Source organism: Mytilus galloprovincialis, chromosome 7 (assembly GCF_965363235.1).
Source record: "Mytilus galloprovincialis chromosome 7, xbMytGall1.hap1.1, whole genome shotgun sequence".
Taxonomy (NCBI): domain Eukaryota; kingdom Metazoa; phylum Mollusca; class Bivalvia; order Mytilida; family Mytilidae; genus Mytilus; species Mytilus galloprovincialis.
In genome coordinates this window covers 73,343,270-73,361,895 of record NC_134844.1, presented here as the reverse complement: position 1 = coordinate 73,361,895, position 18,626 = coordinate 73,343,270, and the positions used below count along the sequence as shown (strand labels likewise).

Below are 18,626 nucleotides of genomic sequence, written 5' to 3'. Positions count from 1 at the left end.
AAACATCCTTAACATTACTCTTGTACAAAACTGTAACAGATTATCAAAGACTGTCTCGTAAGTACAACCGCTGCTCTTTTAAGCACCGTCTTAGCAACAACTTGGTTGATTGTAAGAGTTCGGTGTAGAGACTGAAGACTTGAGACAATAACATGGAGATAAGTATGTATAAGAACAACGTTTTCAAGAATATAGGCGGGGGAAGGGTGGGGGTGGTCTTTCGTCTGAAAAATATGTTTGATTAAACATAGGGAATCACTGGAGCGAGCTCCACTTAGCTCAGTCTTAATTCCTTGTTGATGGATTGTTTCCTGGCTTGCCTTGGTAGAGTATTGTCTACATGTTTCACACTCAAGTAATATATATATACGCATGTGCAGTACATGAAATATGAAGACACCGGTGTTCTACTATAGTACTTGACTTGTAATAGTGAGCAAGTATGAGAAAAATAGAGTGAGCCACCGTATACGGTGAAAATTAATATAAAGGAACTTTGATATTCTTGAATCTGTTTCTGAGTTGTGAAGAATTAAGATACAACTAACAGTGGGACGGTTATTCAAGTAAAGTACTATAATACAATCGAGTCTTTATGTGATAAACTATAGTAAAATTGAGTCTAATGTAAAACGGTTAAATAAGTAAAGACTCTTAATGTCTTGCAAATTTTCGACTGTAGGTAAACTAATAAGAAAAGAAAAAGATATAAATAGTAAATTCAAATCGTATGAATAATATTGGCGAACGAAAAAAGCATCACATTATGTCGCCGGACAATTGTAAGATGCTATAAGATAGACTAAAAATGTATCGAAAATATAGCATAAAAGAAATTATGAAATAACTCGGTGCAATCCCAATTTAAGATGCAAACACATCAAAACAAAATCACACCATATCTCCACATGACACAAAACAAAAAGCAACTGCAATCAACAAATAAGACGCAAAGAATATAAAAAAAAAATCCATTCGCGGGCAACTATACCGACTTATTATACTGTATGATCGGACACAAACACAGATCCCGCTAACATGTTTAACCCCACCATTATTTATGTATGCGCCTGTCCCAAGTCAGGAGCCTGTTATTCAGAGGTTGTTGTTGGTTTATGTGTTACATATTTGTTTTTGTTCATTTTTTTTTAAAATAAATAAGGCCGTTAGTTTTCTCGTTTTAATTGTTTTACTTTGTTATATCGGGGCCTTTTATAGCTGACTATGCGATATTGGCTTTGCTCATTGATGAAGGCCGTACGGTGAATATGACACCAAAGAAATAATACGCAAACTAAATTACAAAATTGCAAGATAAACAAATGACGTATAAAAATAATTCCGAACAACAATTGGTTAACACAAACAAAAGGAATACAACGATATAAATTTATGCTACCCCAAAAACTCAACTTCACAATGGTCAACTAATCCGGGTTACTGTATAACTAAGGTGTAACAAAATGTGTAACAAAACTTTTTAAAATTATACAGAAATTATGACTGTCGGTGTAATTGTAATTGTTAAAGAAAAAAACATGTCAAACATGTAAATACTATTTAAAAGAAATAGTTTTAATCACTTAAAAGTCATGTGATGTTACATATATAGGACGGGTGTGTTCGATTCGTAAATTAATTTACAAAACCCCGTCATATATCATCCAACTTTGAAATTGCGTCCAAATGTCAAATTTAGGTGTGCCACTTTGGGAATGGTCTTAAACGATTGGCAATTCATTTCTTAATTTTTGTAATTTTTCCCAGATTTTTTCTATGTCCAGCAAAAAAAAGTAGCAGTTTATAAGGAGACCCCCTAAATGACGTAACAGCTTGACTTATGGTTGTTTTAAAAACGATTGTTTGCAAGTTGCATTGTCAACAATTGTACAATATGAAAATTAAACAACGTGAATGCAAATATTTATTATGACTTTACGGAAATTAACTTTTGTGACATCTTGACAACCGTATACAAAGTTCATTTCACTTTTCTACCTTCTAAACACAAGAGGTCGAATTCTTTTGTTCTATTTAAACCGCATATCGGACTGCGTTATAACCGTTGAAGTACACAACAATGCAGATACCGTTATAAACGTAGATGAACATAACAATGATGAATCCAATGGTGAAGAAATAAATATAATCGAGACTGAGATGTGTGAAGCAGAAAAACCGTGTGAACAACGACGACCGAGGTTGCTGATGAAGCAGTTGATAATGAACTTGATTTACTTATTGATAATGACAATGTTGTTAATTCTTTTGATAATAATGTGCCCAGCCCTGGGGATATGTCTGAAAAGGGGGGTACAGATGTTGTGTGTGGTAAAGAGTCAGTGGACATGGAACACGAAGAGTGTACCATGACCTCTGACCCTGATGTATCTATTGACAAATTGAACTCAGAAAATGAGTCTTTGGTTGAAATGACTGATGAAGAAATGGCTAATGAATTAGTGAAATATGGTGGTAGAGCTAGACGTAATCGCATTGTTGTTAGGCCAAATATTCCATATGTTAGAAGACATTATGTCGGTAATAAGTCGAGTCCTAAAAATACTTAATTTTTCGCTTTCAAGGGACAACTTATTTGGTATATTTTTTTCTTGATGGTTCAATGTGTATCCATCAATGTTAATGGTTTGTTAGATGTTGCTAAATTTATAAAGATGTGTGCAATTTGTTCTGAAAATAGATATGATATTGTAGCTTTACAGGAAACCTTTTGGAACCCTGATTTTATTGTTGAAAACAAAAAACATTGGAATGGTGAAATTTTTTTTTCATGTTCAGATACAAACAGACAAGGAGTAGCATTTCTTGTTAGTCCAAAGTACAAAAATTATGTCACTGAAATCAAAGGTTTTGATGGTAGATTTATTTATATTCAACTTGAAGTTGATAATAAAATTATCGACATTGTAAATGTATATTGTCCAAATATCGTCAATGAGAGAGATCTGTTTCTGAAAAAAGTAAATGATAATATACCAAAGTCGGATGATTTGATATTGCTTGGTGACTTCAATCAATCACTATCCCCATTGGATAGGGTTGGAAAACATTTTGAAGATAAAGCTTTTAAATCGCTTAATAATTTATTAGATAGCTTTAACATCTATGATGTGTGGCGCGCTCGATTCCCAACATCGCGGGTATTTTCTTGGAGACGTGTGATCGAGAACAAATTAGTCCAGAGTCGGATCGATTATATTTTCATTTCTAAAATGTTTACATCGTTCGTTAAAAATGTGTATTATAAACACACAGCTTTTACGGATCGTTCGTTTGTTGTATTGAATATCGATTTTTCTTTAATAGAACGCGGGCCGGGTGTGTGGATTTTCAATAATATGCTCCTGGACGACGAAGTGTATGTTGAAAAAATAAACAATTTAATTATAAACGAAAAGAAATGCCGACTTTATAATGAAGCCCCATTAATTTGGATAGACAATTTAAAATATAGAATAAAAAAGAAACTCAAGTGTATGCTAGAGATAAAAAATGTAGAGAAAAGGCTGAATATTTTAAAATACAAAACAAGTTTAATAAGATTTCAAATCTAGCAGCAAATAATTTAGAGTATAATACGAATGAATATGAAGAAATAAAATCTAAAATGAAAGATTTTGAGGATAAAATATGTAAAGGCGCAATCCTTAGATCAAAAGCTTACGGGGCTGTTGAAGGCGATAAAAACTCAAAATATTTCCTGCAGTTGGAAAAATTTAGACAAGAAAATAATGCTATTAAAGAATTAGAAGATGATCAAGGCAAATTGCTGACAAAATCTACTGATGTCTTAGATGAAATACAAGATTATTATAAAAATCTGTACTCATGTACAAATATTGATGAATCTAAAATGAAAGAAATTCGCAATTTTCTAACAAATAAAGTTTCTGAAGATGATGTAAATTTTTGTGATTCAGATATAACATTAGAAGAAATCTTTAAATCTTTACATGAAATGAATAAAAACAAAAGTCCTGGTTCTGACGGTTTAACAGTCTCGTTTTATTGTAAATTTTTTCATTTATTTGGTGAAATTTTTCATAAAATTTTTCAAGTCATAGATCAAGGAAAAATAATTCTTCGTTCAATGAGATTAGGTATGATAACATTGATTTATAAAAAGAAAGGCAAAAGAAATAAAATTTCAAATTATAGACCTATATCGCTATTAAATGTAGATTATAAAGTCTTGGCACGAATAATGGCTAATAGATTAAAACATGTACTGCCTAAAATAATTTCTCCCAGTCAAACATGTTGCATTTTAGGAAGAGACATTGCTGACACAACTGCAAGTCTGAGAGACATAATTGAATTAATAGAAAATGATAATTTAGAAGGAAATTTAATTAAAATAGACCAAGAAAAGGCCTTTGACAGAGTGGACCATAAATATCTATTTCATATTTTAGAAAAAATTGGATTTGGTCCTCAATTTGTTCATTGGATAAAACTGTTTTATAAAGGAATTAGGAGTACAATAAAATGTAATGGATTTTTGACAAATTATGTGCCAATTTTAAATAGTTTAAGACAGGGGTGTCCAATTTCTGCTCTTTGCTACGTTATAGCAGCAGAACCTCTAGTACAGGCAATTTTGAAAAATAAAAACATAAAAGGAATAGAAATTCCAAATTCAGATAAAAATTCTACCGTTTTTGCGCACGCAGATGACTTTACTTTTACAGTTAAAGATAAACAGTCCATAGATGAAACTTTTAAAGTGTTGAATACTTATAGTGAAGCTTCAGGTGCTAAAATAAACAAACAAAAATCAGAAATAATGTGTTTAGGTTCAGGTTCAATTTCAAATCAAGAATTAACAGATTATGGAATAAAACAAGCTGATGAAGTGACACAATGTCAAATATTGGGAATTTACATATGGAAAAATTCTGAAATTTGTGATTATCTTAATTGGGATTCAAAAATTAAAAAGGCAAAAACCATTTTATTCTTTTGGTCTAAAAGAGAATTAACGCTGCACGGGCGTGCAACAGTTCTGACATCATTAATTATGTCTAGATTTTATTACACTTTAACAAGATTTCAAGATTTTATTGTACACTCTGACAGTTTACACTGTTACAAGAGGCAGATATACATAATATACAGTTTGACAGAAGTGGTATAAGATTTGTATAATAACAGAACAAAATTGAAATAAACATATATACAGGTCAATTGAATATAAGTCATCAAACACACCGTAACATACGGTTGTTTGACACGTGATTTAAACGATCAAAAGAAATACACTTATCATGACATACATACATATATATATACAAATGTATATAATATGATCAACTGGATTATAACACACAAATTGAATTAGGTAAGTACTAGACAGTTTCTTTTATCAAAAATACTTCATGATTTTTTGCAAAAATAATGCGACATTATTGAGTACTTTTATATTACAATAGTATAACAAACCAAAGAGCTTGTCCTCTGTTGGATTAAGGTTCATCATAACTATATTTTGTAATAACAGAAAAAAAATAATTAAAAATATATTTCAAACAACAATAACAGAATGTTTCATACCAAAATGTTCGCTTTTTATTGCTCTGTCTGATATATTGAAGGTCTCCTGGTCAAAATATGTAAAACAGTGTCTTTATCATGAATCTGTACACCAATGTGCAAAAAAATGCACCTATCTCCAAATACAATACAAATCTAAAAAAAGTAAAAAAATAGGTTTAATTGATCATATATTAGTTCCTGCCATACTTCAAATATGGTTATTATGAATAATAACAATGTAATTGAGTAAATAAAATCATGTCATTGATTTTTTTCTTTTAAGATTTCTCTATGAGGAACTACTTTTTATTAAAGTATGGTGTGCCTGTTTTCAATAAATGTGTCATGATTTTAATATCAATGTTCAAATATAGCAGAATGTTTTATCAAACCCTACAGTGTGTTACAAATTTTAAGATATAAGTTATACAAACTTTCAAATGTATAAACATTTTACCCATTTAATAAAAAATAAATAATAATAACTTATAGATAAAGGAATAGTAGTTACCTCCCTTGCATTTTATCTAAAGAGTTCAATCAATACCAAATGAAACCATTTCAATGGCATTTCTTGAATTAATGGTTATTTTTTTACATCTATATGTATTGTCAGTAAATACTTTTTACTGACATTAATCAGACACTTATTTATTAAACTACTCTTGCTTTTGTCAAATTCTAGTGTTGGTTGTGAATTGTAATACAAATGTAATTCCAGGATAATGTTACAAATTAACAAATGAAATAATCATTTATATTTCAACCTACTCATTGAAAATGATCTTTTTATGTAATATAAAGATGTCAAATAGAAATGGTTAAAATAATATTAAATGTTTTTTTTTTACAAATTGTGACTTGGATTGATTTTTTTCTCATAAGCATGAACACATCTTCTTATATCTAATGAATGGTAAATAATAATGACATAACATTCACATTTCTAAATAAAATACATAGTCTTAATTAACAATATACATTTACGATTGAAATATAATCCCATGTTCCCTATATCATGTATATATATATATAAATATGTTATATAAATACCATTAAATATCAATAAATTTCAAAGATCCTTTCTTGAAATCGTCATTTAGATGATCAACAATGTTTGCTTCTTTGTGGTTTTCATAATAAACCTCATACTCAGCATCTTCGTCTCCGTCATTTTTATCTATCACTGCAGTAACAGTCCCTTTATACCATTTGCCGGTACCATCATCCTCAATCCATTCATGTGATATTCTCCTCCCTACAAATTTTAAGCTGCTACACTTTCGCCTTGATCTGCAAAGATAACAATACATTTTTCAAGTAAAAAAATCCTAAATTAAAAAAAAAAATGGAAAGCTCAAACTAAGTACAGGAAGCATTTCACTTGGATCATAATGTTTCATGTTCTGTCATGCTTTTTTAAATATTTGCAAGTTCATGAACATATGTACATGCAAATGACTGTGCAGTGATTTTTTATACATCTTTGTGATTATTGCATGTTTGAAATTTAATTTCATAACATACATGACAAAGGTACCAAACGTCCTGACTTTATTTCATTCCAATGTTCTTTCATATCTTTTTCCATGAACATGATGAATACAAATATGTTGTCTATCTTTTGTTGCTGCATAATATTTTTCTTCTTTCATTTAGTATTTTTCACATCAATTACCCATTTTATTTGACATCTGCCAATTTGGGAATCTTATAGCTGAATATGCACTATGGGCTCTGCTACTTGTTGAAGGCAGCAATGTGATCTCTTGTTACATTCTATGTCGTTTGGTGTTTTGTGGACAGTTGTCTTATTGGCAACCTTATAACATGTTCTTATATCTATATATACATGTATGTGTAAATGTATGTCAAGACAATTGAATATCAAATTTTTGTAATCACTAAAAAAGAACATTCCTCTTGTAATACAAGCAATTTTTTAAAACTTTTCCTAATTTCTATAATATATTTGTTTAGGATTATGTGAATGTTTTTTTTTCTTCAATAAATCAGTATTTTTATAAAAAAAATTGATTAAAAGGATAGGATGAACTTTAAAAAAAAAAAATTGGACAGGATTTTTTTATAGTAAAAACAAGGAATGATGATAAACTATTATATAAAGGAACTAGCCAACAGAGTGAATCATAAAAAGGCAGGACAATTTTTTTTAAACCCCATTACCCCCCATTAAATAAAATGGTGGCTCCCTCACTTTAAATACATTGTTTCTTGCATGTACAGTTGTCTAATTGGCACTGAAACATTATTCATTAGTTCTTTACCCTGTAGTGAAATGCAAATGTTTTCAATTTTAAAATATACCTTTTCAAAGTAACTGTGTTTGAAGCAGCAGCACTAATATTAGAAAGGCAGCTATCCAAGTTCTGGTCTGATTTTCTTTTCCTAGATTTAGTGTGTGAAGTACTAGTTGAAGGCTGGTTTTCCAAGTTAGGTGATGACCTACTCACAAACTGAAAATAAAAGATATGAAAAATACAATAATTGTATATTTAAGGATATCCATAAACATAAATCCAAATTAACATATTGGCATTCTTTCTTGCTGTTTGAAAAACTATTATGTCAATAAATTTATGGAAAAGTACACTATATACATGTAGTGTACCCTTACCTAAACCTACATGAAGTTTTAAATTAAGAGTTGTATGTTAACATTCATATATTCTTTAACTTCTAATTGTCTTTAAGAACTATGATATGGCTGTCGGTGGACGTCATGTCAATATCTGCAAATGATATTATTAAATCACTATTCAGTGTTTCCATATTGGTTTAAAATTATTTTTTAAAAATAAACACCTTCAGTCAAACATAGATTTAACTATTTATTTATGTCTATATTAATATGGTTGTCAATGTGACTCAAATATATAGTTTTTTTCCATAATCAAGTACCTATTTACATCTTTTAATCTAATATCTAACAGTTTGACTACTCCTTCTGAATTTTATTCAGAAAACAAATGTAAATAGAGTTTAAATATAAATTTATTCTTTATCAAGAATAACAGCTGTTTTCATACCCAAATTCCAGGTTCTCTTATTCCTGGATACTTTGAAATCCTAGGTGCTGATAGTTCGGGTAAAACCGCTTTAAAAAAGAATGAAGAGAGTTTGGGTTGCATTTGATGTGTCCAGAAAACTGAGTCCTTAAAAATTCTTTCAACGTGCAGTTCATATGGATTCGTTGTCCTCACAATTAAATCAATCCAGGGTTTGTTGCATACATTAAGAAGGCCTTGGCATTGGTAGTAATAATTATGTGATCTTTTAACTTGTAACTTTTTTTCTTTTAATTCCAAACAGAAGTTTTTAACTTGTTTAACAGCATCTGTAAAAGATGTGTCTTTCCTATACAGAACATTTTTTATTTCTATTAACCCAACACTGGGTGGTTTTCCTATTTCCTCCTCGGTAACCTTTCCATCCGGACTTCCAGCTAGAAATTTATGTGTTTTATCTATAACTAATCCCATTCTTTCTACTTTTACATGAACATTTTGTTTTAATTTATATTGAATGTATTCTTTAATTGTGATTCTTTCTTCACTCAACCCATGCCTTGTTGCACTGTTTCCATAAAATTTTGAATTCAATAATTGGTTAAGTAATGGTGTTACAGGAATTTTTGGATTTCTTTTAAAAATTAGGCCAAAGTTTGATGCTGTTAGTCGTGTTGCTCTTTCGTCACGCCATCTTTTGCAAGAACCTTGTAAACGGGTATTTATTTCAATATCATCAATTTCACTAGGAGTAATTTCAATATGTTTCTTAAGGTACTGTTGTTTTTTCTTGTCTAGTTCCTCTGAGGAAATGTCTGCCTCAACCTGAATAGCTTCTGGACCATAATGTTTTTTGGAACTAGCAGCTGTTGATTCTTTGGCAGATTTCATTTTTCTCTTATACCGTCTACTTTTGATTTCCTTCTTTCCTTTTGTTTTTGTGTTGTTTTTCAGGCATTGTAATCTCTTACTATATAAAGTAGTATAGTAATGTCCAGAGACAGATGAAGTTGTCTCTTCCCAGGTTTGTGGTGACCACTGAATACCTTTATTAAAGCGCAAACTTGCAGCATAGCATCTGTTATGCCAAGACCCACGATTACAATGATTATAGATCTTACCCCCATCATACTTGGTGCGAACATGCATCCACATTTCCGCTAAATTAGATGTGAAATTTCCAAGCAAACTTGCGCTTTTCTTTGCAACACGACTTAAAATTAATGATAAATCTTGTCTCATACATGACATCAAATCAGTTATAGATAAATTTGAGGATAAACGCGACTCTTCCAATGCATCATTACTTGTACCTTCATTCCAAAAACAACTTTGTTCATCAAAAATATTTTCGGTGTCATCATTATCAATAGCTTCATGACCTTGTGCTGAACTTTTATCTTTTAAATTGGCCTTGCAGAAATCTGAACATCTCGAATGGTCTCCATAAATATGGTTGATACAATTGGTAATGTCATGCTCTAAATTTTTTATAGCTTTTCTTTTATCACTCTCCAAAGATCTCATTCTAATGGCACATCTGATTGAGCTAACGATTCTTACTCTTATTTGTTTCGTTAATTTTCCCTTGCCTTTGTACTCTGGGTTTTCATTAACAAGTTTCTCAAGATTAGAGCGCACACATTTACAAACATGATTTGAACATTCTATTTTTTTTACATATTTCCCCCAAACAGGTACATTTTGCATAATCTGGGCATATACGCTGGAATCACCATCACCAATCAGATGCATATATCGAACACCATGTTCATTAGCTTTCAAAAATCCCTCTACAATTATATCTGCTTCCATAGCCTGACTGGATTTGTCCCAATTTTTAAAACACTCATGTTCTTTGGCATCAACTTTCAAATTGCTTGCTCTATTACAAATATAACAATATTTGTTTCTCACCCCTAAATGTAAAATTTTTTTAGTTTCAGCACCTATTATGACACCTACTCCACCTAAAGCATTATAGGAGTGTTTATGAGAGCGCTTACTCCAACCGCCATCACATATTACAGTTACGGAAGGCACACCTAAAAATAACAATGAAAACTAAAAAAAGGGAAAACTAACTAGAGGCTCTCAAGAGCCTGTGTCGCTCACCTGACTATATTTGTGTTTTTTAAATCAAATAAAAAAATATAAAAATCATAACAGACACTTAAATAATGATTGAGATCTAGTTTAAAATTTCTTTCAATTCAGTGGTTCTCGAAAAGAAAACATTTGCATGTATTTCTCAACGTGTCTTAAGCCTCCCCCACCCACTGCCATATTGGATGATCGATCGGCAACAAAGTAAAAACACTTAGTCACCATCTCATAAGGAACATTCATGCTATGTCTCATTCCATTCAGTGGTTATCTAAAAGACAACTTTTTTATGTTTTTCCCTTAGGGTCCTATGTTAAAATAAGTCCACTGCTGCCCAGCTGGTGGCCATTTTGAATGATGGAGCTGCTACAAAGTAACAACATGTAGTCAGCACCTCATAAGGAACATTCATTCCATGTTTGGTTTCATTCAAATGACATACATGTACACTAAAAATAATTATTTCAAAACAAGAATTGTGTCCACAGTACATGGATGCCCCACTCGCACTATCATTTTCCATGTTTAGTGGACTGTGAAATTCTAATAAATTCTGTAATTTGGCATTAAAATTAGAATGATCTTATCAAAGGGAACATGTATACTAAGTTTCAAGTTGATTGGACTTTTACTTTATCAAGAACTACCTTGACCAAAAACTTTAACCTGAAATTTGCACTATCATTTTCTATGTTCAGTAAACCGTAAAATTGGGGTCAAAACTCTAATTTGGCATTAAAATTAAAAAGATCATATCACAGGGCACATGTATACTAAGTTTCAAGTTAATTGAACTTCAACTTCATCAAAAACTACCTTTACCAAAAACTTTAACCTGAAGCGGGACAGACGGCCGAACAAACAGACAAATGAACAGACGAACGGACGCACAGACCAGAAAACATAATGCCCGTATACTATCGTAGGTGGGGCATAAAAATCTAAATAGAATGTGTCATGTGTTTACAATGCATATACATGATATATGTGATCAATGAAGATGTGCATCTTGAAATTTTATTCATATCATTCAATTTAATGCATTATTATTGTCAATATGAGGACTTTTTTATGTTTAAATTTACTTGAAGAGATACATGTATAAGCCAAAAACTGCTGTATACCCCTGAAGCCTATATTGTAGATAAGTTAAACTTACATGTCGGATGATAGTGGCTAAGTAGTTTCAGACTAATAAATCATGTGAATTAGGTTATATATATATATATTTAGAATGACGACAAGACAGCCAAGCGATGATGAAAACTTAATTAACATAAAATCAAAGTATAAAAAATCTTCAGCCAAACCAAATTTCAAATAATATTCCTTATTTTCGCGATCTTAAATTTAAACAAATATTATATATTGCTTGGGAAAATTTATTTAAATATATGTCCTCACTGTGTACAACAATGTCAAATAACTGCATTAGGACATCATAAGGATAATGAACAAAATAAAGTTAATATAAAATAGAATAATATCTCAATTTGGTTTGGCACAAAGGAGACTTAAGATCTCATGAAATAAAAAATCATTTCATAACCCTTTAAAATTTGAACATAATTTTTTGGTATTTTGTTTGGTAAAATAATATACATGCATCTTCCAAAATTAATAACCATAATGATAAGTATTAAATCATCTCCATTAATTGTTTTGTTTTCCAAAAGTTTTACATCAATACCAATTCTAACTACTATATAAAAATAATAAAGTCATAAAAATTTAAATTATATTCTATAATTGTAAGGTTATGAAATGAACTTAATAAAAAAAATGGTAAATAAGTATAACGGTAAGTCAGTCAGGGTAAATACTTTTCCATAGGAGGTTGAGTAACACCAGTTCATGTAGTTATCTCCCCAAGTCATCTTTATTTAAAGTAATACATAATAAAAAATTTCATTCAATATCTTAATTGTGTATACATTTGATGCATGAACTATAATCAATATATATATATATCTTCGTTATAAAACTAGTATTTTCCCTGACTGTGGCAATATTAACTAATAAATAATCAACATTAATTAAGAAATCAACATGGAAATGGATGTTTTTTGAGAAGATAGCATGATTTTTTATTGTAATTCCTTGAATAATTCATGTGAAGATGTTTAGATACATGTATATATCTAATTTTTGGATTGTTGTATAGTCCTGAACAATCATGAAATATATAACACTTGGATTGAATATTGAGCAACAATTTGTGGAAGCCTAAAGGCTTTATAAGCATTGTGTATAATTGTTTTGAATGAAATCGTATAAACCGTAAGGAATATTCTGTATCGAGATATTTTACATACACATGATTATGTAATTTTTTATTATATAATAACACGATATATGCTGTATGGGTTTTGCTCATTGTTGAAAGATCTTATTGAACTTTTCAACAAGTATATTACATGTCTTAATAACATGCAATATATGATTACCATAATGTTTCATTTATATGATGGATATGACATACCTGCCAACTGTCACTATTTGCGGGGGATTTCCCCATGGAGGCTCCCAAATTGAAATTTTGAAAGAGCAATTTTGTCCACAATTTAAACAAAACAATTCATTTTCCAATGAATTTAGGCTTATAAAAAGTATGAAGAAGCCAAAAAACAACATTAAAATGTATTTGCAGTCCCCCTTAAAGGTATTTAAGAACTATGACAGCCATCTTGAACCCAAAACCCCCATGGATATTTTTAAAAGTTGGCAGGTATGAAATGATATTTATCAAGTGTACCGGTACAAGATAACTCTGTTATTGAAATTTTTTCAAGGAGTCATAATTAAAAGTTTACAGTAAGAGTTTTTAACAACCATAAAACACAATATTGAATAGTTGCTGGTACATGTCATGCACATATAATATATCAATTAGAATATATTATAATAATAATTTGATAATTGATAATGTTTCCTAGGATTAACCAGAAAGTCAACAATAAAGATAATACTTGTGATATAATCTGATAAAAATGTAATGGTCAATGATGGTTGAATTATAATTTTAATTGTAATAATTTTTTTGAAATCTAAGTTTTATTTTTTATATGTCCAATAGTTACAATAGGTTATAAACATGATAAATTATGACACATGTAGTTAGGTTTTCTCTCATTTGTTTATAGCATCTACATAACTGGAAAGTGTACATGCACTTTTTATAACAAAATCACTGGAAGTTTATATTTCATGTTTAATTATAATTACTTTTTTGTCCATTTATCATGATTAATTAAGATAATCTAATCCTGTTATTGAGGGACCAGTTTAATATATAAAATGAAAAAAAAATGCTTTTAAAGTTTTTTAAGACTGATTAGACATGCATAATGTTATAATTCAGTTTATTCTTATTTGAAAATTTAAATTTATAGGATTTGTATTTGAATATATGTACAAAATGTACACACAGACACAAATGCATATATTTATCAATTAGAACTTTAAATCTACATGTACATGATGTAGACCCATAATGGGTTATACATGTGTGAATGGTAGAATGCTTTGCATCTATCCTATTTTATGTATTTGTGTACTTTAATTTAATTACATGATATATACATGTACAATTGTCCTGTGACAACAGTTGTAGGATTGTTTAATTGCTTTCATTATTTTTTTTTAGATTAAATACACATCAAACATGTCAAACATGCAATGACATATGTGTTCAAATATAAGCCTGAGAAATGAAATATGAAAATTATAAAAAAAATTATCTTAAAAATGAATTAGATATGTTAGATGGTTATTTGTTTACATAAGTACATTTGTAAATTACATGAATTACATGTATAGGAAATATCTAAATTTATATGACTTATTGAGTGTAGAGGTTAATGAATCAAGAATGTGTCCATAGTACATTGTACATGTATGCACCAAAACGCGTCCAAGTTGATTGAAAACTATCTAGAGTAAAAGCTATAAATTGGAGCGGGATAGACGGATTATGTATGTTTAGTCACAGTGAATTGTGAACATGTGTACTACATTTCAAGTTGATTGGACTTCAATAAAAACAACCTTGACCAAAAACTTAATCTGTAGCGGGACATACAGTCAATCAAATGTATGAACAGACTGAAAAACGGACGAACAGACCAGAAAACAAAATGTCGTCTACTATCGAAGGTTGTGCATAAAAATGCGGTTAGCTTACAATCGGTATAGAATTTATTAAAACATTATCTGTAACATGCCATGTGCTAATTTTTAATAATAAATTATTTCTTTATTGTCATTTCCACTAGGCAAAATGAGTATTTAAACTATTTAGGAATATGATTTGTTTAATAACAAAATATAAATGTTATATACAATGTACAGGTACATATATACATGTACATGTACCTTATACATTTTAAATCCTCCTAAAAGGGTACATGTTGAATAGAAATATGTTAACTCTGTGTTTTTGACAAGTAGTGAAAATATTGCCTTAGTGGGCCATCTGGTTGGCCATATGGAATATAAATGCAGAAGTTTGCAGACATGTTAGATCAGCATGATCAGATAATGTTAAATAAAATGCATCATGAAGAGACATTGGCATTGCAATATTTGTATGTGATCCAAAATTTGTTAATGTTACAGTGGAAGTCAAAAATGTCCATCCACATCATCCTGATGGTCACTTTTGCAAGACCTACATGACCTATTTATCATATTTATTGGTTATTAATTAAAGTCTTTAAAATTGATGAAATATTTGCCACTTGACATTTAACAAAAATAATGAAGTAACCAATTAGTTAAATTTGGATAATGTGCATATTGAAATGCCTTGATTTTAACTGACACAGTGTATATTGTTTTTTTTGTATGGACAGTCAAGACACTGTTCAAAGTGAAAGGGCCTCATATCCTAAATGTCCTATATTACATTCATAGTGATACATAAAAAAAAATAATTATCAATAAGTTAAACTGTTGAAGTATTAATATTTTTTAAAAGTTATATGCACGTAAATGGTGCTTATAAAAATTATGATGGACTTCAATGTAAATAGAGTAAATATGTCATTTTCTTATATTCAAAATATGTTTTATATTCAGATATTAATTCCATTTTTATCAACTGAAATTATTTCATCAACCAGAATAGACATTTTGCACCTTGTAAGTTTTGATTAAAACATTTCAAACAGTCATTTTGCAGTGGCCAATTTTTGACAATTAAAACATGATGATATGCACCATAAATTATAATAGAGTATATTTATATTAATGAGAGACAACATGTACACACCTTCATGAAAGTTACCCTTTGCAATAGCTATTTTTTTTTCCTCTGCAATAGCTTGTGAAAAGTCTTCTTGCAGAAGATCTTTCCACCACTGACTGATTTCGTTTTCAATCGTTGTAAATGTATTTTGTGACATAGTCGGAGAGTCTAATGTCGCTAATACTTCATTTAAATGTGCTAACCCATTTCCGCTGGCCAGTGCTCCCCATACAGCACGGACATTAACATCGAAATGTCTACTGGCGTTTGTTTCGAGTCTTGAACTAGTGTCAAATGACAGCTTCTGCTGACAACCAGAGCAACGGGCTTGAAGTGTTGTAGCCAATCCATAATTAGCGGGCTGTGAAATGATCTCAACCATATTACCTCCCCTTACAGCTATATCTCTTGCCTTGTCACAAAAGACAACATGATTAGCAATATCGTGGTAATGCTGTTGTAATTTCTGAATTGCAATTAATCGGTATCCAGATGCCGGTGAGTTACACGATTTGTAATTGGAAGATTTTAAACACCCATCAGTTGCTCGAAACACCCTATCTGAACTGTTCAAATGTTTTCTAAGTAAGTTTATACGACGCCTAGTAAAGGATGATAGCGATCGCTTCTTAAAAATCTTCAGTCGTAAACCTTCTCCTGCATTGCAACCATATGTTTTGCTTTTGTTTCCACTATATATGTTTTTAGATTTGCGATGTACTCTAAATCTACCCGAAGGCAACCCAAACCTCTTATATGTTTTCTTCTTTCTATTAACCATTCTTAGAACCTCATATACTCTTGTAAACCTGTTTTACTATTTCAACTTTGATTTTGTGATAGTATGCTTGCAACAGAAGCCCTCCATACATTGGTCAACTAATATAGAACCTAATAATTGTTTATTACATTTTTTAAAATATATTTATATGGTGAAATATTCCTTACCAATACATTAGGGCTGCATATAATTAACTGAAAACAATTTAAAACAAATTTTAAATTATAAAAATAATCATCAAAGCATGCCGATCAATGATTGAAATGTGATGCTGCAAAGAGATCGATGGAAAGATCTAAGTAGTTTTTTTCATGGTATCCATAAATAACATCATTTATACCTGTATGAAATAAGCTGAAGACGTACGAAGATGTAAAAACCCTGAAAATCTGTACTTTCACTTCGTATGTTCAAAAGATCAACCAGAGTGCAACGTTCCTGTGTAACCGGAAGTGTTTATTCCTGAAATAGTCCAAAAGAATGAAATATATTACGATATAACATACGATCGAAATCGGAATAAAAATTGGATTTCAAACTAAAAAGATCAAAAAATCCTATGAAAGATATTTTATTCAGCTATAAAATTCTTTCTTAATATTTTTAACGATAATTTCCTACGCACACTTTACGGACATGCTGCTGAAATGTAAACATAGCATTTGTTTACAAAATAAAAGAAGGTATACGTCTGCATACATAACTCCGATTTCCATAAAAGTAGGCACACACACTAGAAGATTTAAAAATTAACCAATGGTTATAAAACTGGAACTGACAGTGGAAAGAAATTCTTATATTGACCTCAAACTTTCTTAACCCCTATTTGCAACATGGCAGCCTCCATGTTTTTAGCATGCTCAAACTTTGAAGTACTGTTCTTTCCTAACCAGAGAGAGAGAAAATAAAAGAGGTATGGCAGGAACTGGGGGTGAAGATAACAAATCATTTGGTATGTTTAATTGGGGATGAAAATGTTCCAATAACTTGTTCCAGTTTTTTTGCTTACATGTGTTGTTAGTTTGAAAAGCTCGACAAGAAATGCATGTTTTTAAAAAATAACACTCACATATACAGACCACCTGTACAAAATAATTGACCTCAGAACATACACATATCATTGCATTTGACTTTTATTGGAAAACAATAGTAAACTGTTCATAATAGTGTAAACAAAAAGTTGTCATTTTGGTATCCATTTTGAAAATGAATTCCTTATGATGAACCTTAAAAAAATAATATCTTGGTATATGCATTTTTCTAATTCTTTCAATATTAGGGTTACAACATACTAGCAGATAATGAAATTCATTTCCTATCACCCCCATGTCACATAATGTGCATATTCTGTCCTCACGAGGTATATTTAACCATCTACCGGCTTCTATAGGGAATTTTAAATTTGAACATCGCAGTTTACTCAATTGTACTCTGCGTTGTTTATTTAGTTTTACCAAGTAGCCTTCAAGACAGAAATCCCTTTTAAATGATAAATAAAGTTCCCCTCTTGAGGCACTATCAGCCATATTGTGCCATTTTTGTACAAATTGGTCTTGTAAGATTTGTTTAACATAATATTTTATACTATTTTTACTAAGAATTTCTTGGCTATCCCATACAAATGATAAGCCAACATCATTCAGTATAGATTTCACATTTAATAACCATTTTGATTGCATATTTGCTGAACAATGCATTCAATCATTGAAATAGTACAAGAAAAATACCCAGAATTACGAAGTTGGGTGATCATAAATGCATACGGAAGAATTTTAAATGCAATACCGCAATTGTGGAAAAACGAATTAACAGCAATAAATCCAGTTAATGTTGACAGATTTCCATGTTTAACGGTCGGAACAAATATGACCGAATTCCCGAAGGCTACTACAAAAATTTTCTATAA

The 18,626-nt window shown here is 30.3% G+C and overlaps 1 protein-coding gene across 1 annotated transcript; it reads right to left on the bottom strand.

Moving 5' to 3' along the window:
- Positions 1-5,527: 5,527 nt before the first annotated feature.
- On the bottom strand, positions 5,528-17,183 carry LOC143083627 (uncharacterized). The gene is made up of 5 exons (XM_076259902.1): positions 17,061-17,183; positions 8,607-10,630; positions 7,885-8,033; positions 6,610-6,849; positions 5,528-5,709 (listed from the first exon to the last, which is right to left on the bottom strand). The coding sequence occupies exons 2-4, from the start codon at positions 10,398-10,400 to the stop codon at positions 6,612-6,614; spliced, it is 2,181 nt and encodes a 726-aa protein (XP_076116017.1). The 5' UTR covers positions 10,401-10,630; positions 17,061-17,183; the 3' UTR covers positions 5,528-5,709; positions 6,610-6,611.
- Positions 17,184-18,626: the final 1,443 nt, after the last annotated feature.

Bases quoted from the DNA above. Each gene is read 5' to 3' on its own strand.
- LOC143083627 (XM_076259902.1), bottom strand. From the start codon at position 10,400: ATGGAAGCAGATATAATTGTAGAGGGATTTTTGAAAGCTAATGAACAT. The intron at 8,034-8,606 runs GTATGAAAACAG...TTTTATTTTCAG, and splicing joins TAAGAGAACCTGGAATTTGG to TTTGTGAGTAGGTCATCACC. The intron at 6,850-7,884 runs GTATATTTTAAA...TTATCTTTGCAG, and splicing joins AACACAGTTACTTTGAAAAG to ATCAAGGCGAAAGTGTAGCA.